This window comes from Urocitellus parryii, chromosome 9 (genome assembly GCF_045843805.1).
Source record: "Urocitellus parryii isolate mUroPar1 chromosome 9, mUroPar1.hap1, whole genome shotgun sequence".
Taxonomy (NCBI): domain Eukaryota; kingdom Metazoa; phylum Chordata; class Mammalia; order Rodentia; family Sciuridae; genus Urocitellus; species Urocitellus parryii.
In genome coordinates this window covers 96,853,580-96,877,104 of record NC_135539.1, presented here as the reverse complement: position 1 = coordinate 96,877,104, position 23,525 = coordinate 96,853,580, and the positions used below count along the sequence as shown (strand labels likewise).

Here is a 23,525-nt window from a genome sequence, read left to right as displayed (position 1 = left end):
CTTTCAGAGGTTTCTCCTTTTCCCTAAGGGAAACCATTTACCTCCCTAGCTTGAACTCCTGGCCCTTTATGAACTGGCCCTCACTGACCTCTGCAGTTCCATCTCTCTGCCCCTCTGCCCAACCACCTCCCCCCTTTTCCTTTTCTCCACCCCTAACCCCAATCCTAGGCTCTGAAAGTGCAGAATCAGTGTTCATCTCCCAAACCCAGTCTCCTCTCTTCACCCCTGGGACAGGGCATGCAATGTGCACCCCCCGAACTCATCCAGCACCCGCCTACAGTGAGGCCTCCTGCAGCTCCCAGGTCATAGCTGCACGTTTCCCAGTCCTTATTGCCTCCTAGACTGAAGAGCACAGACAGCCTGGCATGGAATATGTACTTATGAAATATTTATTGATGAAAACAGGGTCTATAAATACTTATCAGCTCCAAGCAGAAAATATTAGTCTCGATTCCCGCAGGCTCCATCCCATCTCCCTTGCCCAAACTCGATGCATCTGCTAGTGCTTAGGTTTCTTTTTCTAGTGGCCTTGGGTGACCAGCAGCTCAGTGTTCTGTGAGCTACCAAGTGGCTTGAAGCTCATGGACGAGGTATCAACACCACAGTGAGGTGGGTTTGTGGCTCCCATTTAGTTAGCTGGGCTACTCCTTTGGCCACTTAAAATAATGTATTGCAGGTACCCGGGGACTGGTTTCCAGCCCAGCGTGGGCTGCTTTACGTCCTGCTATGGCAGTTAAACCCCTTGTTGATGCGCACACTCTGCATTAAGTTTTATGATTTCAATACCACCGTGCTTGGTACTCACCCTCCCTGATAAGTGACTGTCACTCTCCAGGGCCCTATTTTACCTGCTAGAATAGGCATCTTGACCGCAGACTTTCCCAGTTATCACCTTGAAAATGTACAGGCATTAACTTTTATGCTTTAAATCCAAAATAGACAATAAAATTAGGGAAGCAGGTTAGTGATAATCTACAGGGTTGCCTGTGGAGATGAGTCCTTCAGGGTCCTTGAGGGAATTTCCAAGGCTGTCCCGCCTCCCTGAGCAGAACTTTGTGTAGCGTTCAGAGATGGGATGTGCTGGGAAGGCGGGCACATGCCTAATGGGTAAAGATTGAAAATTTCCATTTGCTCAAAATCTTAGCATACAGCAAGCCAGGGATGGGCACTTAAGCAGGGGCTCCCAGGGGAACAGGTATAGTTCATTCCAGTCTGCTTCAGCAAACCCCAAGCAAGTTTTACTTGCAAACACCTTGGATCCTGAAGGGTTCAAGGCAGGTCAGAAGCATCTGGGTTTGCATGTGGCCATTAATCACTCACTTGACACTTTCTTCCCACTCAAAAAGGGGACAATAATTTCCATGCATCAGATATCCACTGTGTACTGGGTACTTGACTTAACATTAGCCATCATCCTCCCCACAGTCCATCGAGGAAGACAAAGGCAAACCATCTCCAAATGCTACATTTAGGATTTAAGGTCCAGGGAGGTCAATGCCTTGACCAAGTACACAGCCAGGTAGGGAAGGAGGCAGGTTTTGAAGTCAGGTGATGTCTGTCTCCTTCCTTCCAAAGCCCACTCTCTCACATGATGCTGTGCAGCCTCTGTGAGGAACAGCTAGAGGAAGGGGAACTGCATGCTGCTGGGCCTGGACTTGGGAGGAAGGAGTGGGAGTAGGCTGAGGTCCAGGAGCCTCCTCTGCATTTGACCCACCTGCACCTGCAGGGCGGCTCTGTACCAGGATCTCTGCAAGAACAGACAGCAGCCCTGTCTACATGCCAGCTGCTGGGCCAGGTGAAATTAGGTGGGAAAGGACCTAAAGATTCCACACCAGCAAATCACAACCTTGCAATTAAAAAAAAGCTACATGGAAATGAAGTGTGAAGATACCCGTGACTTCTGATGTGCACATGAGAAGGAGCGATTCAGCCAGAAAACACCTGTTCTGCTCTTCCTTGGAATGAACACTCGGGCGGACACCTTGGGCTGGCATGTCACAGCACCCTGGGCTTCTCAGCTGTGTGTCCCAGGCAGCCCTCCCCTGAGGCAGAGGGCATTTGTGTTTGGCATGGTTCTCTCACACAGTGCACGACTAGGGCACCAAGTCACCATACAGCCAGATCTGTCTGCACTCAGAAGGTGGCAGGAGAAAGGTGATTCTGTTCCATTATGCCCAGGGCCTCCGGGACTTTTAATAGAAATGAAAGCCAGGATCATGACATGCTTGGAATACCATGTGGATTCTTTCTTGCCACATATGCTCACAGTAGTGAGAACCACAGCACTGTAAATATTTGTAGCGGAATCGCTGGTGTGTCTACAGAGTACGGGGATGGCAAGGAGTATCCTGGAGATTTGGTTGGGCATTGTCTGATGTTGCAATTAAGATGCTCTGCCTTCCCACCAGCCTCTGTGCTTAGAACTATGTTGCCACGAATACCTTGAAGTCTCTGGCACTGTGGCATTTTTTCCCCCAGGGCTAGGGCTGGCAAGGCATTCCTGTGCTTGGTGGCTGTCCACTGCTGCCACGTTTTCTGGAAGAAGGCAAGGGAGGCCACAGAGATAGCCTTGCATGCCTCCTTCTGTGTGTCCCATGGAACATGGAACACTCACCTAGTGGTCTCAGAAACACAGCTACATGTAGGAGGCATGGGAGGGAGGACAGGTGTGAGAATGGAGAAGAGCCCAGCTCTGGCTCCTGGGTGGAGGCTGCCCACACAGGGCTCATTTCCCTTGTTCCCATCTGGCCCACACTATCAGGCCATGTGACGTCTAACACCCACCCGCCCTTGTGAATACCGGCTCCTTCAAATAAATGGGACCAGTGGTATGAAACTGTGCCGGGGCAGGGTGAGGCTGTCACCCCATCTCTAATTGCCAGCACTGTAACCACGTGCTCAACGCCATTGTCACTGCTGATGGCACCTCCTCCAAGGGTGGGCTCTGCATTAGGTGATGGCTAGGCAAGCCCTTTCCAGGTGTCCTCTTGGTCAGCCTCAAGTTCTTTTTTTAAAAATTTATTTTTTAGTGGTAGTTGGACACAATACCTTTATTTTATTTATTTATTTTTATGTGGTGCTGAGGATTGAACCCTTACCTTACGTGCAAGGTAAGCGCTTTATGCCTGAGCCACAACCCCAGACCAGCCTCCAGTTCTTAAGCCCACCTTTTCTTCCCATCACCCATGATCACTGCCACCGGCTTCCTGCCCGCCCAACTCCACTCCACTATTAAAGTCACGCTTCAAACTGACATTTTCTTCTTAATTTTTAATCAGTCTGTGTCAAGAAAAAACCAGGACCCGATCAAGCTTCCAGCCCTCACTGCTCTGTCGGCACAGCAATTTTATGGATCAGAGTTTTGTTTATATTTGTCTAAAACCCAGAGGAGGAAAGGAATCAACTCCACAAACCAACATATATTTGAAGAGACACTTTCGGAGTCAGGGCATTTTTGTTTGTTTGTTTGCTATATATCAATCATCAGTTTCATAGGAACAACACCCAGTGGGCACTGTTGAGACCCCTGCAGCAGGACTGTAGGGATGGCAGGCAGGAGAGGCAGCTCGAGGCCCCAGAAGCAAGAGAGGAGGGCAGTCTTGGGGCTGGGAGGCGCCTCCTGATTCTGCAGGACAAAATAAAGGGGGAATAAAGAATTCACTTTCTTTGGGAGGAAGAATATGTTTACAGAAACAATTTCTGTTTTGGAAAATAAAAATATGTCTAAGTTTTGGAGTAAGGGCAACAACATAACAGTCACCCAGAAAGAAACTCATGACTCAGGTCAACTGTTGGATGGAGTCTTTTTAAAAGTCCCAAACCAAACATTACCTTAGTTACTTTCTCCACCATGAGATGTATTTGAACACATTCTGATCATATGTAAAGTCACGCGACTTAGCCAACACCAGGGATCCATGTGCCATACCACGAACACTAATACTGATGCTCCATCACCAAACGCTGAGGCTTTGATGCTCCGTGGCACAGAGTACGAGAACTCCCCTCCTTGAAGAAATTGCCAGAAAGTAGAGTCTGCTTGTCTTTCCTTCCCTTTCTGATGGGGACCGCCACATCCTGCTCTGAGTAGAGCTTTCCCGGCTGAAGGAAGATGGTCTGAATGTCATCCGAGAGCCTTTCTGTTGGAAGTTGGTCCCTTACTGAGGGCACAGGGGAGGTGTGCTCCTCTTCTGGTAGCTCAACATGGACTTTCTGCAGAGGCTGACCCGTCCAGCTTTGGAGTCCAGCAACAGTTTGAAGCAGATTTGAGAAGCAAATTTACAAAATGTGACATGCTTTCAGAGGGGGCAGGGAGCACTCATAACAGAGGCCAACAGGATGAGTGATGCAGTGGGTGCGTATGGCACTGCCCCAGGTTCCGCAGGACTGAGCACACTCAACACCTCCCTTCAGGACAGCACAGGGGTCTGCCCTCTGCACTCCGTTCCCCACTGGTCTTATCAAATCCTCGAGTGTCTTTTAAAAGCACTGCCCCTGCAGTTTGTTAGCCTCACTGTTGAGTTCGAGATGTATGATGTGAATCACTGTCCCCATGTAGATAGATTAGAAAATGTCCCTCATGCCCTCAAGCTCTGTCTGTCTGTGGCTTTTCCTTCAAGGCTGAAGATTCCTTTCCCCAAGGGGCAGTGGAATTTTGAGGCGTTCACCCAGTTAGGGATCTTCTTCCATTAGAGGAATCTCTGTTAAAGAAGACATGCTTATGAGCTTAGTATAACTAAAAACACCATAGCAATTTGGAATTTTGACAATTCCAGAAATCAGTGAGGAGAAGAAAGATCACATAAGCCAACTCTTTGGTATAACATCTATTTGCTGGACAGCAATTGTGATCCTATTCCCAGTTCATTAAAAGAATAAAATAACGTGTTAGACTTTAGGGACAGACTCAAGTTCAGAATGGCAGTGTGGTTTTCAGGAAAGGTACTGTGTGGGGACCCAAGAGGCCTCTGTTTCTGTGTTGCTAATACCATAAAATATAATTCATAGTTGCAAAGTTGGGCTGGTGCTTTCCTCCCCTGGGAAACAGGTCCCTAAATAATTGATACATTTTCCCTCCCTTTCCATGAGCTGTACTCGGCCCTTCCTCGTGACAGGTGCATGAGCACCTTTTATCTCACATGGGGTAAAAGTAACTTCTATATACACAGCACTTCTCTGGGGCTGGGACACTGTCAGGGCCCTGACATTTTCTCTTTGCCTGGGTGTGTTATCCTGTTCCTAAGCTCTGCTTTTAGAAGCCTTGCCTAGTTAAGGGATAAAGAAGGAAAACATCCTGTATCACATACCTGCTACAAAACTAAAGCAGGGCCACTGTAGCCTTTCAACTCTGGATGGCGTGGTGCCCTTTGGGTCTCCTAAAATTTCCATTAGTGGACCTATTATTTGCAAAATGATAATCATTCCTTACAATGACTGGCCTTGGCCAAAGCCTCTACTTATTACCGAAAGCAGAAAGCAATGGGAGCTGAGTGGAAGGCAAATGACTCAGCCCTGCGCTAAGGAGCCGGGCTGTGCGCAGCAAGGGGCTGGCTTAACGATGCTGGGTGTGAGGTGTTTACAGGTGCAGCTCGGCCTTGGGGCAAATACTTACCATCTGCAATGTCGATGCCCGGGCTGGTGGATGCCACCTCCCCCGCCGTGCTAGTAATTGAGTCAGGGTTGTCTGAGGTGGGGCGGGTGCCCCCTTGGCACACGGGAGGTGAATATAGACTCTGGAGCAGCTCGGAAGAGCCCGATGTGCTGTCACAGGTTTCTGACTCTCCTGGTCCTGTATCCGTGTCCCCAGAGCCAGGATATGCTGGGGGGCTCTGGTCGTCCACAGGTATAGGGCATCCCTGGCCCACTGAGGCCAGATACCCGGGGCCTAAGGCACTCAAGCCACCACTCACAGCCTCATCATAGGACGGGAGCATGACGGGCACACCATCCACTACCACGAAGTCAGGGTCACTGCTGGAACTCCTGGGAGGCCCCCTGTGTGGAGGAAATGGTGTCAATAAGTCAGAAGGCTACTCCAGTGCTCCCCACCAGAGCTGGGATGCTGGGGCTCCCAGTGGGTGCTAGAGACCTGCATGGATGGTGGTGCAGAAGAACCAGCCTAGTTTCTGGGTCTGCTCTGGCAGACAGTGAAGCCCACAATGGCCATGCTTGAGAGGGAAGAGGTTTTGCTCTTGTCACTCTTGTGTCCTTCTGCCTCAGTGCTCCTGTTGCCTCTGAGATCTACTACCTCCTGTACTTCTTTCCTCCCTAATTTGGCCTCTGGGTTTGGGCTATGAACTTGTGTGTGGAAGGGAAGGAACCACGTGACCCAATCTAGCAGAATATCCAAGGTGCCTCTGCTATGTCTCCCGGGATGGTTGTTGAAAGCAGAGTGGCACCGTGAAATCTCCAGGGAATGGTGGACCCTAAGTGCCCCGTGGAAGATGACTAGTCTGTGCCTGATATGTTTTGTTTTGTTTTCTGGTATAGTATAAAAACCACTCATTTTAGACAAGACAGAATAACAACAAAATGAAAAAGTCTGACTAGGAGCACGCTCTGACCTGACTTCCTCATTCAAGTTGTGTGGGTTCATAGGCCACCTCCTGACTCCTCCAGCATGGTAGCTTATGCACAGCCTGTGCTGCTGGCATGAGGGCTCCGGTGGTGGCTGGGAAGCCAATTTGTCACCTCACAGGCATGCTCATGTAGGGGCACTTGCATGTAGGGGCCGGGCCTGGCCCCTGTGTATCTCATCACTCTGCATGGTCAGCACAGCTGGGCTCACGCCCAGGTGGTGTCTGACACCAACCCCGGGCTCCATCGGACCACTGCACTCTGTTCCTGGCTCCAGAAGGAACCCAGAGTGGTAAGTGGTGGACAGAGCTTACTGATTCTGCTGAAAGCTAGAGCTCTGAGCTGCCTTGAGGTCAGATAGTGACATGTCAGAAAGGAAAGGTGACCCATTTGGGCAGGAGGAGCCTGAATCCCCAAGTGCTAATGGCTCCAAATCCCAAAGATATGAAAGGTCTGGACATGGCACCTGAGGTAGAGGACAGTATCTGACTGCACTTTTCTCTAATGATTGAAGGATGGTCTGGAGTCCACTATGAGAAACATCTTGCAAAGGCCTACGGCTCATGGTGGTAAGCTCCTTACTCTATAGTTCTTCAAGGCTACCCGGAGAGGGTGGAAGATTATCAAAGCCCATGCTCCCTGGAGGGTGGCAGGCAGGAGAGAAGGATATTTGGAATCTGATATTGCCTCTGTTAGAGCCACTAGTTAGTGCATCCTGGACAAAGGACCTCTTCTTCTCACTTAGGTCTCCTCACTGTCCCTTTCACCTCCAGGTCATCCTGTCCAGGACAGGCCTCTCTGTATTCTCCATTTACCGCCCTAATGGCCTGTGCTCAGGCAGCGTCCCCCATGACCTGCTAAGCCCCAACCAGGCTGCTCAGCTGCCATATGCCCTGTCATCAAACATCTCCATAGTGTCTGTATTCCTGGGACAGGGGGAACAATCTTCATTCTTGACTTGCCCTTGAGAATCTTACCATCCATTTGGACAGATGGAATCGAATTTTCCAAAACAAGAGAATAATACAAGACGGAAATACTCAAGGGATTTAGAACATCAAGTGAAAGAGTTTTGAGAACATTTTTGAAACATCTTAATATTTAGTCGATATCCTAGAAACTTCTTCCAAGCAGAAGTAGAAAAATAGCTTCTGCGGGCCATTTTAAAGTACTCTAATGTACTATAAATCACAGCTGTGTATTTAGCCTCCTCTTTGTGATCCTTCGGCCTTTCTGAGATACCATAATTGCTCAGTGATAGAACATGGTTCCTGGATTAATAAATAATAATGATGCAGACTCAGAAGGGATGGCAGGTTTGAGAGGAAGGAAGTTTCTGGCACTTCAGGATGGGCTTGGTGATGGCACCAGGGTGGCACAGACACATCTTTTGGTATGAAGAGGGGTGCAGGTGACCCTAGACCTAGCACACTTTCATGGCTAGGAAAAGTGGCATGCCTATAAGACGTGACCCTGTGGGGCTCCTGCTGCTAACTCACTGTTATGACTTGGATCCACCCCAAAAGGTCTTGTGTTGAGGACCAGCTGATAGTGCTACTGCGAGGTTGTGGAGACTTTAAGAAGTGGGACCTAGTGGTAGGAATCAGATATTGCACAGGGGCCCTTGAAAGGGATCTTGGGACTTGAGCCTCTCTCCCATGCCCTTCTCTCTGCTTTCTGGCTAATGTGACTTCCGCAGCCTTGCTCCACTGTGTGCTCCCTGACGTGATGTTCTGCCTTGCCTCGGGCACACAGTGATAGGACCAGCCGACCATGAAATAAAATCTCTGGAACCCTGTGTCCAAATTAAATCTTTTCTCCTTCGAAGTTGTTTATCTCAGGCATTTCATCATGGTGACCACAAAGCTGACTAACACATCCTGACTTAGCATTGCTAAGGGAAGTGAGGTGTCCTGCCCTGGAGGGGTGGGACTAAGGAAAAGGGAGTGAATGTTGTCCCCAATAAGCTGCCCCTTTGCTCATAGGGAGTTGTGAGAGAGACACTGGGTTTTCCTGGAGGGGAGAGAAGGAGGTGGCTGGTTCCAGGAGCCTTCTCCTTCCCTTTCAGGGGTGCTTTGCATGATCCTGGGAGCTAGATTGTTCTTAGTTGGAAAGTGCCCTGTTCTGAGGCATTAGGTCCTAAATTGTTATGGTAATTACAGGGGGTGAAGACACCAGACTGAGCTTATTTGTGTAGCCAACAGGGGCAGTGGGTGGGGCACGGGGTCGGGGTATAGAGATACACCCTCCAAATATCCCATTCAGCAGGCTCAGATTAGACTCCAGGCAGAGGCTCACTGGCCCCTTCCTGATTGCCCATCATGTCTGTTCTCCCTCCTGTGACTGCCCATTATACACACAACTGACCTCTGCTGGACACACACCTAGGACCTCTGTCCTCTGTCCATGTCTCATCCTCCAGGGCCACATGAAGGTGGGAGTGGCGCCCTGTGGGGCAGTGAGCACCAGGCAGCCCTCATGTGTTTCCCTTCTCTCACCCTCACAATGCTCGCCCCAGAATGTTCTCCTGGGGGAAGGACAAATGAGGCCCATGGTGCTCTGGCCCCCAGATACCCCAAAACATTCCAGGAAGGTGTTTCTTCCCTGTTCCACCCAAGGACCTTGGCTTCACACTTGTCACATGCTCTCTCTGCTGCACTGACCTGGGGGGGAAGTGGGCCTTGAACTTGGTCTGGAACATCCTGGCCAAGATGACAAGCAGCAGCACCAGCAGCACACTGGTTGCCGTGAATGCCACGATCTTCCATGTGGTCAGGAGGGTCTCATGGGTGCTGGGCCATGTTTGCTCTGCCGTGAGAGAACAGAACCATGCAATAGGTTTGTGCTGTGACAGGTACCAAAGTCCCCGTAGGTTCCTTTGATGGATTCATCTGGCACATGAGACACCCAGAGGGTACCTATTGGCCCCTTGGGGCTCAACAGTGACACCATGCACCTGGCACAGTGCCTATAAATCACATTAGGATTCACACAACACTAAAAACCCATCTTGCAGCACGGGCTCTGTGGGGTCGAAGACAGACCTTCCTTTCAGATTCTATACCTGGCCTGAGAGCCTGGCATAGACCTAAATAATGGGCCTCCTTGTGCAGAGAGTGGCAGGGGTCCTCTTTCTGAAGGAAGTTGTTCTGAAATGGACCAAGGTCTGGGGGAGGGAGGAGTGGGACTATAGGCCTTGGTGATGTTCTGGGACATGTTATTGGTTGGGGTAAGGGGTGGTAGCATAAAGCCAAAAAAGGAGGATTAAGGGGACAGGCCTGTCCCAAAGCTCTCAGCCTCACTTTGTCCATTGAGTGCCTGAAAGTAAGATTCAATAAGAGCAGAACCTTCCAGAACAGAGCTTCAGCCTTTTGCCACAAGCTACCCCGTCCCCTGCCTCCTCCTCCCTCCTCTCATCATGCTCGGTGGCCGTCCTCTTATTCTGTGCACCTCTCCCCTTGCTGGTTCACGTGGACACCTGTGTGCCTCCAGATTCCCAGTATTAACAAAGCATGTCCCTCACGTGCTGTGTCCAGGGCGGCAGCATGCAGCCATCACTGTGGCTTGGAGCAGTGGCCATGGCCATGGTCTGGAAAATGCTGGAGACAGTGGGCAGGGCAGGGCAGGAGATTGGCATGCCGGTACCCAGGCCTCTGTCATGTGGTCACTACCTTGGTGGGCTGAGTGGTGAAGCTAGTTCCCAAGTAACTGGTCACTAAGTTAGGAAAGCACTGGAACGTGAAAATGACCTCCATTTGTGTAAGTGAGAAAAAGCCTTAGCGTCCATAGTATCATTTGTATTCTCACATACATTCATTAGTGGAAGAGGAAGGTGCATCACTGAGTCCCAGGGCAGGGTGCAGGATTCTGGTCACACCCCCAGGCCTGTATCCTTGCCAAGGATGGGAGAAAACTGACCAGAGCCCGAGGTCCTTTCATGGATGCCAAGGGTCTAGGGACCCTGTCCAGAGGACCAGCATTTTAACCTGGGAATGGACAGGTTAGTACTTCCGACCCTCGGTTCAGGGCCTGGAATCGTCTGGCACAGGACAGCCCAGCCCCACATATAGGCAACACGTTTCCACAGCCTGTTCCTGATGCTGGCTGTGGGAGGGGAGCAGACACAAGCAGTCCCGGGAGGGCCTGCCACTCCTCCTCCGAGGACCCACCTGATTTGATGCAGTAGACTTGATAGGAAGGGAACCACTCTCCGTACTGGCAGGTGATGTACTTGTAGTCACTGGTGAGGCTGTAGCCAGGATCGCAGTAAAACTCCACCACGGTTCCATGGTTGTAGCGCTCACAAGGCCGCGGGTGGCAGATGAAATCTCCGTGACTCACCATTGGAGGTAGTGGACAAACTTGGGCAGTGGGGGAGAATAAGAGTTTCAGAACCAGAGGTTCACCCTGTCAGAAGCCCTTCAGACACACACTGGTCCAGGAGAGCATGCGGCTTAAAGATGTGCTTCTGCGTTCATCACCAGGACACTGAGATGGGCCAGCATTGGCCCCTTCTTTTGTATTTTCACATAAGGTCAAATGGAAGCCTGCTAGAATATTCTGAGCACATGCTGTTTTCACATGGTGTTGTAAAGCACACCGTAAAAGAGAGGCTCATTTTATAATGCAAAGAGTGTGCCTATTTAATAGATGGTATTAGCTACTCTATTAATAATGCATGCTATTATGTGCCAGACAGCCTAGTAAATAAAATTAAGATATTTGTGGACAAAATCTTTACGGAAAGGCACAGCTATGCCAAGTCTGCTTCTGCAACCACAGAAGTGATTTGGAACTGTTTGAAACACAGGGCTGTGGTCCTAACCGGATCCTCCAGTGTCATCTTGGGATCTGGCTGATGACAAACATGGAGCAACTTTTCTACCTCTGCTTGTGGATCCAGGCCACACACCCCCTTCCCATAATGGGGAATGAGACACCTTGGGTTCTAGGTTTGCTTCTGCCACCAACACACTGTGAGGACTTTAAACAGTTCACTTAATCTCCAGAAGCCTTGATTGTTCTCTTCTGCAAAATAGAAGCTTATTCTGTGCTAGATGAAGTTTGAGGGTTTTCTGACTCTAATATACCATGAGATTAGGGGAAAAGAAAAGCTAGTTTTAGTTTTCTATCTCAAGATTGCATTCTGGGCTGCAAGGAAAGAATGGCTCTATCTCTGGAACCAGAAAGACGGTGTTAGCAGTTTGGTCTTTATTCATCTCCTAATACAGAGAGCTCTCTTTCATGGAGAAGGACTAAGAAATAAATAGCATTCTTTAGGAAATAATAAAACCATGAATTCTACCAACGGCAGCCTAAAACCCACACCTGTGGAAACCTCTAAGAACTTAGAGCAAAAACAAAAACAAAAACAAAACAAAAAACCACACAAATCCAAAAGAGAGTTAACTTTCAAGCCCCTTGCTCGGGGCAACCAAATGCCCTAGACAGTGTAGATCCCTGAGTACTGCCCATCACTTACTGGCTGATTTTGCAGGGAGAGCCACCAGCCCACATTGGCTGGGAAAAAGCATATAGTAGGACTCACTGGCAGCACAAGCCCACTGAGGCTGGGTGTCAAGATGGGACCCATCATGGAGACATCCCAAGGCATGTGGATGGATACAGGCTCACTCTCGCTCTCCCCGTTTCCCCTCCCTCCCTGTAAACAGTGCTGCACTGTAGACCTATTTTGTCTCTTTTAGATATGAGGAAACAGAAGCTCAAAGTAGCAACCAGAGGAGTGAGTGGGAGCCCAGGCTTGCTCTAGACAGGAGTAGGTCTTAATTCTGGCTGAACTACTCTCTAGTCATGAGACACCAAGTCCTTTCTCATCTCTGAGCTTCAGGGTTCTGATCTGTAAAACAAGAGTCCCTGGGGGCTGTTCTAAGGAATGCCGGTAAAGCCTTCATTCAGAACCAACATATATGAATCTGTAGGGCCAGCCAAGACCCAAGTCTCTAAATAGACGGAACATCATGAGGAGTGGCTTATATGGGTAATGGGAGAGAGGAGAAGCCAACAGGGGCACCCCAAGATCAGCAGCTGCAGGAGGCCACTGCCACCATTGGGTGGGTAGGATGAAGGGGTCTTCATTGCTGGGATCCTCAGTAGAAATTGGAACCCCAGAGGTCTATTCTGCAGGAGCTGGAGCCAAGGACACTCAGACACTGCAGGAGATGTCCCAGGCAGAAACAGTAGAGGAGAAGACCTAGCTTTTCCACCTGCCACCCTCCGGCCTCCCTCTGGGCAGAGCTAGTGGGAAGCCAGGTGACCAGGGAGCCTAGGAAATGAGGTCTTCAGCGGGAGCTCTGCCTGTAACATGGTGTCGTGTAAGGAAGGCCCAGGGACAGACCTGAGGCCCACAGCCCAGGGTGTGCTCAATAAATGCTGGTTATCAGGTGGGTTGCTAGAAGGGCCCCACGGTAGCACTGGTAGCCATGATTAGAAGCTCTGACTTTGAAGGCTGGGGAGCTTTTGCTGCCCCAGGGGTGTTCCCTGGGCTGGCAGGTGCCCTTTACCATGCTGTCCATGGCATGGAGTCACATCACCTCTGCATTTCCATTCACACAAATGGGGGTTCTTTTCAGATTCAGCATCTCCAGGGTGTTCTGGGAATATCCAAGGAGGTAAAGAAGGCAACAGTTGAGGAAGAGGGACAGAGAAAAAGGCACTTGCAATGGTAGCTGGTCTGAGAGGTCCAGGGGTGAGTCAGCGAGGGCTCCTCCCTGGCCACTGGCCCTCCTCTATGCCATTTTTCTTCCACTCAGTTCTTGTAAGAACACAGGGAAGAGTACCCCAGTGACCTCTAGGAATACAGGCTCAACTGGTTGCCTAAGGTCCCCAGCACAGCCGCAAGCTAGCGGAGTCCAGCTGTATGCTAGTGGAATGAGCATGGGTATATTAAGTATCCACCAACAGATGAATGGATTTAAAAAAGAAAAGACACACACACACACACACACACACACACGCGCGCGCGCGCGCGCGCGCTATGAAGTATTATTTATCCTTGAAATAGAAAGAAATCCAGCCATTTGTGACCACAGGGAGGACATTAAGCTAAATGAAAAAAGCCAGACACAGAAAGAAAAATACTGGATGATGCATGGTCTTACCAATATGTAGAATCCGAAAAAGTTAAGTTCACAGAAACAGAATAGAGTGGTGGTTACCAGGCGTAGGGAGGTGGAGGAAGTGGGCAGATGTTGCTCAAAGGGCATATCTGTTTCGGTTAGGGAGGGTGAACAAATCTGGACCAAGGGACCATGGTTAGCAATGCTGTGTTGTATCCTGGAAATTGGCTGAGAGTAGATCTCAGTGTTCTCACCACAGACATAAAGTGGTAACTGTGTGAGGAGGACAGGTAACTTGCTCGGCTACGGTCATCATTTTGCTATGTATACATACATCAAAACATTGTGTGCTACACCTTGATTATGCATGAATTCGATGAAAATTACAGCATCCAGAGCACTGAGGCTCTCCTCCTAGCAGGCTCTCCAAAAAGTCCCCAAGGGCCCTGGTAGGTTTAGAAAATTACCAGAACTGTTTTCAAGGCCCAGAAAACCTCATGAAAGAGGCCCGGTGAATATATGCATGTTTGTTATCAGCAGCAGTTTTTCTCACTTGGCCTCAAGGATACAGAACTGTTCAAACCATAATATCAACCCCAAGGCAAGCAGTCCCGTGGTGTGCTAAAGATTGCTGAACTGTACGATCCATCATTTAATGAGACAAAGGGAGGCTGGGCTGTGGAATTACCCAAATTTGTGTTCAAATCAGTGCTCTACCCTTGATGAACTGTGAGGTGTTCGGCAGCTTGTTTAACTTCCTAGGTCTTCACTTTCCCATCAGAGAAACGGTTCCCAACTCACTAGGTCGTTGTGAGGATTAGAAGCTGTATATAAACCGTGGCTTAAACGTCAGGAACACCCTGGGGACGTGGTAAGTAATAGCTAGTGGTTATCACTGGTGCCCAAACTTGCTGGAGTCTCCATGCCACCCTTCCCATGACTGCCACTGCCAGGCTTCCTATGCAGTTAGAATCCCTGGGTTATAACAGTGCAGCCCCGAACCTTTAGAGAACCTGGTTGCATCTAACTGCCATGTTTTCTTGGAGGCCGAGTAAAATCCATCCATTGCAGAGTCTTTCCTTCTGAGACTGTCATGATCCCTTGTAATGGAGATGCATTCGCCTCTAAGTGGAAACATTTGTCTTCACACCTTGCACCTGGCAGACCATTAGCTTCTCTGTTAAAGGAAACCCCTGAGAGGTGCAATCAGGGCAGAGGGTGGGGAAGTGTTCTCTGACTTGGAAGGAAACAACAACAAAAGCACAATTAATTTATAAACTTGCTGAAACTTATTTAAAATCCTGAGGGACTTCTATTTCCATCCAACACAGCCTCCCCTTGGAGCTAAACTGAGTTCTGGTACCCCGTCCTCTCTGCCCCTTCTCTAAGAGGCAGACAATGCCACATGACGGAAGGCACACACAGAAGCCTCCAACACAGGGCACGGTGGCCTCATGGCCAGCATTTGAAATAACCCACATGTTCCTAGACTGCTGGTGAGTAAAAGCGCAAAGCTACCCCTGAGAATTCCCTTCCGATCATCCTGTGACTCAGATCCTATCGGCCACTAGTTCTAAGCAAGCCATACCTGCCAGAACCTGTGGGAGGCACGAACAAAAATTCTTCTGTAACTCTATTTTTAACATGTTTCTCACAGCTTTAGAGATTATTAGCAGCAGTTATTGCTTTTATGAGGTTTGCAGTCTAGACATTCTGTGGTTCCAGGCAGAGTCCAAGCGAGGCTCCGCTGCAGTTTGGCCAGAAATGGACAATAATTATTGTCCACCAGGTGTCAACTCTCTGCTCCTTGTTTGATGACAGAGGATTATAGCTCCTTTCAGAATAGCAGGAAAATGCCTCTCTATACACACGATGGCAGAATACAGTTTTTACCATATCTAGTCTCTCATGGAGCTGGATGGAGGTGGGCTAGTGAGGGACTGAGATGCAGAGGCCTGGAACCCTCAATATGCCTCATGTTGGCTAAGAAGGACATGAGCTGAGGCTGGACAGGTGAGTGAGCCAGAGGCCTGCTGTCAGACCGTGGTTTCCCCTAATAAGCTCTCTATTTCTTACTAACCTCCTGAAAATTTCCTAGGCAGCTGTTTTTGCCTCTAAACGCCATCATTTCCTCACTTGCCTGGTTCCTCCTGGTCAGATTGATAGCAGCATGAACCAGACCCCTCAGGAAGCTTTCCCTGCACACCCAGGCAATGCTCTTAGAATTCCTTAGATGCTGCATTTTACTTGCTCAGACAAAAAAAAAAAAAAAAAATCCCCAGCTTACAGTGAGGCCATGTCGTGATAAAGCCTTGGTAAACAGAAAGTATCATAAGGAAAATGCATTTAAGAAACCCAACCTGCCAAACACTCAAGCTGAGCAATACAGCACGTGGTACAGTATCTGTTGCTCCCCTTTGTGAACACACAGCTGACGGAACTGCAGCTTGAAGTTGCTGCCCAGCATCAGAAGATCTTACTGTCTTTTGTCAGTCCAGAAAAAGAACAAAATTCAAAACTTGAAGTACAGTTTCTACTGAATGCATACTGTTCTTCCACTACAGTAAAGCTGAAAAATCTTTTTTTTTTGGTACTGGAGATTAAACCCAGAGATGTTTTACCACTAAGCCACATCCCTACCCCTTTTTGTCTTTTGAGACAGGGTCTCACTAAGTTTCTTAGGACCTTGCTAAGTTGCTGAGGCTGGCCTCTAACTCACAACCCCCCTGCCTCAGCCTCCACAGTTGCTGGGATTACAGGCATGCACCCTAGTGCCCAGCCATAGAGCTGAAAAATCTTTAAGTCAAAACCATCCTAAGTCAAGAACCATCCATACATGTATAAATCTGTGACCTCATTGAGAGGGCTATCTTTTAAATTTTTGTCACTTCGATAGTACCCAGCATTATTCTTGGTAAATACTTTTTAAGTGAGTGAATAAAAACTTCATAGTCTTCATGATAAACCATAGTCCCTCCTCTGTCCACCACTCTCCCTTGTCGATGAGCTGTAATTTCTATGCGATACCTGGTCCCATTTTTTTTTAATGCAAAAAGAAGTTGAGAAATAACAACAGATTACCAGTTTCTTTACCTCATGGCTACATCGGGCAAGGACCTGTGTGCATTTTAAGGATGTCCTAGTGATGTGAGCCAGAGCTTTGCCAGCCCCACCTCTGAGAAACCAGTACAATAAAGAGGTCAGTGTTCTAACATCTACAAAACAATGCCAGTCAGTGCTTCCCTTGAGATCTAAAAGTTGTGCAGAGCATAGGGCAAAACGTACATGATAAAAATGGAATGTTTTATGCAAACATCCTGTATTCCATGGAACAACACTCACAACACAGACGTGGTGGTATTAGTAGAGCAAGAGGCAAGTTTATGTGGGGTGGACTTACATCCATGCAAAAATAAAGCACAGTTATTGCAAATCGGGGACTTGGAAAATAAGGGACAAGAAAAGGATGTTCAAGATTTCTTCCTTAAAAAAAATACATAAAGATGAAGATAAACCCAGCAACTTGGGAGGCCGAGGCAGAAGGATCGAGAGATCAAAGCTAGGCTCAGCAGATTAGCAAGGCACTTAGCAACTCAGAGAGACCCTGTCTCTAAATAGGAGAAGAAGGAGGGGGGGGGGGAGGTTGAGGAAGAGGAGGGGGAGGAGGGGGATGAGGAGGGGGAGAGAAAGGAAGGAAAGGAGGGAGGAAGGGAGGGAGGGGCAAAAAGGGCTGGGGATGTGGCTCAGTGACTAAGCATCCCTGGTGTAATCCCTGGTACAAAAAAAAAAAAAAAAAGATGAAGATATATAGTGCTCTTTTGTCTTGGTTAGAAAAAAACCCCAAAGCCATTTTATTCTGTTATTTATCTATATCCATTTACAACATATATGTAAAGACTTTTGGGGAGCAGTTTTAGGCTCACAGCAATGTTGAGCAGAAGGTGCCAAGATTTTCCGTATGCCTTCTGCCCTAACACATGCACAGCCTTCTCAATCAACATCCCTCGCCTGAGAATTTGTTACCAGTAACAAACTTGTATTAACACCTCATCATTGTCTTGAGCCCATGGTTTATATTAGGGCTCACTCTTGCTGTTGTTCGTTCTGTGGGTTTGGACAATGCCACATCTTCACCTTCACAGCATCACACAGAGTAGTTTCACTGTCCCACACATTCTTTGTGCTCTGCCTCATCATCCTTCCATCTGCTGGTGACCACTGTTTTGTTTTTTTTTTTTTTTACTGTTGCCATAGTTTTTCCTTTTCCAAAATGTCATATAGATGGAATCACACAGTATGTAGTCTTTTCAGATTGGTTTCTTTCATTTAGAATATGCATTTTAAGATCTTGTGTTGAGTGGGAGAAAATCTTGGGCAGCTACTTCTGGGATAGGGGATTAATATCCAGAATATACAATAAACACAAAAAGCTGAACACCAAAAAAGCAAACAAACAAAACAAAAACAAAAAACGACACAGAAATTTCTTAAAACAAACAAAATGGCCAACAAACATAGATTAAAAAATGTACAATATCTCTAGGATTCAAGGAAAAGCAAATCAGAACAGCACTAAGATTTCATCTTGCTCCAGTCATAATGGCAACAATCAAGAACACAAGCAACAGTAAGTGCTGATGAGGTTGTGGGTAAAGGGAGCACTTGTACTTTGTTGGTGGGACTGCAGACTAGTACAACCACTCTGGGAAGTAATATGGAGATTCCTCAAAAAACTAGGAATGGAACCACCATATGACCCAGCTATCCAACTCCTTGGTATTTTCCCAAGAGATCTAAAATCACCATACTAAAGCAATAAAACCACCTCAACGTTCACAACAGCACAATTCACAGTAGCTAAATTATGGAATCAATCCAGATGCCAATCAATAGATGAATGGATTAAGAAATTGTGATACACACACACACACACACACACACACACACACACTCAGCCATAAAACACAATGAAATTATGGCATTTGCTGGTAAGTGGATGGAAAGAAGAATATCATGCTAAACGAAATAAGCCAAATCTAGAAACTCAAAGGTCAAATGTGGAAGCTAGAGAAAATAAAGGAAAGGGGAGAAAAGGATAGGATAATATTAAAAAAAACAATCAAAATACAAATTAATAGATGAGTGAAAAGAAGTCATGTAGAATAGAGGAAGAGAATGAAAGAGAGGAGTGAGCACGGGAGGGAAAGGGGAAAATCAATTCCCACGCATGTTTGAGTTTGTTAGGATAAACCCAGCTACAACGTATGTTTATAAAGTCCTAAAAGAAAAAAAAAAAAGACTCTCTGTCTTTGCATGGTTTCGTAGCTCATTTCTTCTTAGTGTTGAATACTATTCCACTGTCTGAAGGTATCAGGTTGTTTATCCATTCACCTATACTGAAAGTCACTTTGAAGTTTTGGCAATTATGACTAAAGCTGCTATAAACATCTGTGGGCAGGTTTTCATGTGGACACAAGTTTTCAGCTTCTTTGAGTAAATGCCAAAGAGCACAATTGCTATTGGATTGGCTATCCTATTTAGTTTTGTAAAAAAACACCCAAATGTCTTCCAAAGTGGCTATACCAGTTTTCATTGCCCCCAGAAATAAGAGCTCATGTTGATCCACATACTCATCTGCATTTGGTGTGTCCGTGTCCAGGATTTTGGCCAATCTAATAGGTAGTGTAGTTGCATCTTGTTGAGGTTTTAATTTGTGTTTCCCCAATGACACCTGACACAGAGCATATTTACATATGTTCATTTGCCATCTGCATCTCTTCTTTGGCGAGATATCTATTAAAGGTCTTTGGACCATTTTACAATCAGGTTATTAGTGTTCTTCTTGTAGAGTTTTAAGAGTTCTTTCTATATTTTGGATGAGAGTCTCCTTTATTTGATGTGCCCTTTGCAAATGTTTTCTACCCATTTGTGGTTTGTCTTCTTATTCTCTTGATGCTAACTCTCACAGAACAGAATTTTTAAATTTTAACAAAGTCCAGCAGATCAATTATTTCTTTCATGGATCATGCCCTCAAAGTTGTTTCTAAAAAGACATCATGATACCCAAGGTCATCTAGATTTTTCTCCCATGTTATATTCTAGGAACTTTATAGTTTTGCATTTTACACTTAGGCCTATGATCCATTTTTAGTTCATATCTGTGAAGAGGACAAGTTGTATATCTATATAGATTTTTCCCCGCTTTGGCACTTGGATGTTGAGATGTTTTAGCACCACATATTGTAAAGACTAAATGTGCTTCCTGTGTCGCCTTTGCTTCTTTGTCTCTGTTGATCATATTTATGTGGGTCTGTTTCTGGGCCCTCTATCCTGTTCAGTTGTCTATTATTTCACCAATACCACACTGTCTTGACTGCTGTAGCCTTATGGTAAGTCCTTGGCTTTTTTTTTTTTTTTTTTTGGTATTGGGGATTGAACCCAGAAACACTTAGCCACTGAACAACATCCCCAGCCCTTTTAAATATTTTATTTAGAGACAGGGTCTCACTGAATTGCTTAGGGCCTTGATAAGTTGCTGAGCCTGGCTTTGAACTCTCGATCATTCTGCCTCAGCCTCAAGAGCTGCTGGGATTACCCATGTGTGCCACCATGCCGGGCTTTATGGTAAGTCTTGAGGTCAAGCAATATCCTTTGAAGTTGTTCTTCTCCTTCAATATTGTGTTGGCAGTTCTGGTTCTTTTGATTTTCCATATAAACTTTAGAATCAGTTTATAAATCCCCCCAATAATAATAATAATAGGATCACTGAGTCTATGAACCAAGTTGGGAAGAACTAACATCTGGATAAAATTAGGTAGTTCTTTGATTTCTTTCATGCAAGTTTTATGGTTTTCTTCATATAAATCTTGTACACAATTTGTTAGATTGATACCTAAGCATTTTATTTGGGGGAAGCAAATGTAAACGTTACTGTTTTAAGTTTCAAATTCCACTCGTTCACACCTGGTCCATAGGAAAATGGTAGACTTTTGCTTATTAAACTGTGTCTTGCAGCCATGCTATAATAACTTATTAATGATAGAAGTTTTTTTTAAAGAATTTTGCTTGATCAATTCTTCTGTATTTTCCACATAGATGATCACGTCATCCATGGACAAAGCCAGTTTTATTTATTTTCCCAAGCTGTACAAGTTTTATTTCCTTTTCTTGACTTACTGCAGTAGTTAGGACTTCCAGAATGAGGTTGAAAATAATTGGTGGGAAAGAACCTCCTTGCTTTGTTCCTAATCATAGTAGGAAATCTCCTAGTTTCTTATCAAGTATGATGTTAGTTGTAGGATTTCTGCAGAGATTCTTCATCAAGTTGAAGTTTCCCCCTATTCCCACTTTATTGAGTTTTGAATCATGAATCAGTGTCAGATTTTTACTGGATTCTTTTTCTGAATCTGTGGATAAGATCAAGTGCTTTCTTTTTTTAACCTATTGATTTGATGGACTACTTAATTGATTTTTAAGTGCTGAACCAGCCTTGCATATCTGAATAAATCCTATTTGGTCACGGTATAATTCTTTATACATTGTTGGATTCGATTTGCTAATATTTTGTTGAGGAATTTTGCATCTATATTCATGAAAGATATTGATCTTATAATGTCTTTGTCAGGTTTTGGTTTTAGGGTAATGCTGGCTTCACAGAATAACTTAGGAAGTATTCCCTCTGTTTCTGCCCCCTCACTGTTTCCTCATTTATCAAAGAGAGAAAACAATACTCACTCACTAGAGCAAAGTTGGAGTTTATATCAGAATATTGCCTGGCTTGTTTCCAGGGATGGGGACCTGCAACCCCAGCTTAGCCATAAAGTGAGGTTTGGAAAGAGGAAAGCATTTTTTTCTGATTGCCTGGGATCTCCAAATTCCTCACACTCCATGAAGGCCTAGACATAAATGTCTAAACCTGCTGATTCTCTCCACATTCCCTGGAAAAATATGGTCTAATTAAGTTTGAGTTGGGAGAGTGTCTCTCTAGCCAGATGCTCCCCATGAGGAGCAGACCAGTCACAGGGATTCCTGCAATAGATTCTTTTCTGTGGTCATTGCAACATGAGGACACCAGGACCCTCTTGGGGAGGTGAATGCAGCCTTGCTCTCAGACCATGAAGCTGATAATCCAGAAGGATTTAAGGATGCACCCCTGGTCTTCCTGCCTCACTCTTGGCAGTCCTGCCTAGCTTCTTCTGGGAGAAGGACTGCACCATCTTCTGGATAGATGTGGCTTCCCTGTGAGACAGTTCTCCAACCTCCCTTTGCCCTCACAAGGGACTCAGAGTAGCCTTCTCCTACCAAAGTCACTCCTTCCATATCATCAGCCCCTGAATCTTTTTTTTTTTTTTTTCAAAAGACTGGTGACTATCAGTCTCTGGGAGTGCTATTCACTACACCAGCAGGGGTGGGACAACTCAGAGGGCCCCCATGGTCAAGTAGTACTACTTTGTGGTTTGGGGAGTATTGGAAGCAGACACCCATGCTGTTCCCACTACCAGTGTGTTGTCTGGAGCATTTTCATTTGCTTACAGGCAAATAACTCTCAAACGACTTCCTTCCTGTTCTATGTATAACAAGCGCCCATCTCCACTGTCTGAGCTCAGAGAAGATCAACTAATTCTACTGTCTGAAGCAAAATCAACCTACAAAGAAAGCCTGATGCATTTCCAAGTAGGAAAATAAAAGGTTCCTCCACGATTTCTTCCTATGCATTATTAGCATGAGAGTACCCCCTTTTGCATAAAAAAAGCCAATTATACTTGGACTGTCTGCATTTTAGACTTTCTAGCTTCTTCACTCTTCTATCTAGGTACATGGATTATACTCTTTCACTCATTTTAAAATTCATTTATGTAACAAGTATTTTTTGGAGAACCAGAGAAACTAGGTTCTATTTGGTCCTGTCTTCAGATGATAGGTAAGCAAATGAATATTTATGTGTCTGAGTGAGCCCTCTGCTCCATCTTCTGAAAAAAAATTATTACCACACTCTCAAATACTGGATGGAGAGCCCAAGCTGCACATCTCCCAAGAGGGTATAAAAGACACGTAGATCAAAAGGAGCCACAGTAAGATCCAAAATGTACACAGTACTGGCAAACCAGGTCTACATTTTGCACTAGAAAATCAGAGGTAAAATATTTAAGAAGCTTAAGGGCCAGGCCTCCCTGCTTCCTCTAGATGAGTCATGTGCACACCATGCTGGAGAAACTGAAGATTCTCTTGACACACAAGGAGGCTGGGAAAGAGTCTTGGCCTGGGGAAGGAGAGACGGAACTTCTGGAGACAAGCGTGGTGGGATCATGAGGACAGTGCCAGTGGGGAGCAACAGAAAAGAGAAAAGGAGCAGGAGGAGAGAGAGGTTGCAGACAGAAGTTTCCATCAGGAGAGGATAGGTCATATGTGGATATCCCGTGGATAATGCAAGGGCCCCCACCTGAGTCTTCAACCCCGACAAGAGTGGATTCTACCACTACCTGGTGGCTAAAATCCACTTGAATCGTGGTGGAGGGATTGTTTCCTCATGGAGAATGGTCAGAAGATGCTTTCTCTTGCCCCTCCCACAGTTATAGGCAGGTAACAAAGTGCCTGCAACAGTGAATGTGGTGGTCAGAGCTGGAAGAAACTGCCCATCTATCTAAGCAATAGACTGATTTCAAACTAAGGAACTGCTCATGTTATATCAGATCACAAATTCTCTACCACAATGGAGATTAATGGGAGTCAGATCACAAATTCTCTACCACAGTGGAAATTAATGGGAGTCAGAAGAGAATTAACATTATTGGGGTGGGGGTAAAAGAATATACTTTAAATGAGCTGTTCTGGGAAGTCCCCCAAAGAGGTGACTTTTAGACTGAAATCTAGAGC

At 46.4% G+C, this 23,525-nt stretch overlaps 1 protein-coding gene across 4 annotated transcripts in view; it reads right to left on the bottom strand.

Annotated features, from left to right (window-relative positions):
- Positions 1-3,453: 3,453 nt before the first annotated feature.
- The window catches only part of Susd4 (sushi domain containing 4), a 126,501-nt gene continuing 106,429 nt past the window's right edge, over positions 3,454-23,525 (bottom strand). For 3 of the 4 annotated variants that reach the window (XM_077802349.1, XM_077802350.1, XM_077802348.1), the window contains exons 6-9: positions 10,746-10,944; positions 9,240-9,384; positions 5,612-5,994; positions 3,454-4,700 (exon numbers count right to left, since the gene is read on the bottom strand). In XM_077802349.1, the coding sequence (XP_077658475.1) occupies positions 4,672-4,700; positions 5,612-5,994; positions 9,240-9,384; positions 10,746-10,944 (756 nt within the window). In that variant the 3' untranslated portion in view covers positions 3,454-4,671. The remainder of the gene's footprint in view (positions 4,701-5,611; positions 5,995-9,239; positions 9,385-10,745; positions 10,945-23,525) is intronic. The other variant, XM_026407140.2, reaches the window with a different exon arrangement.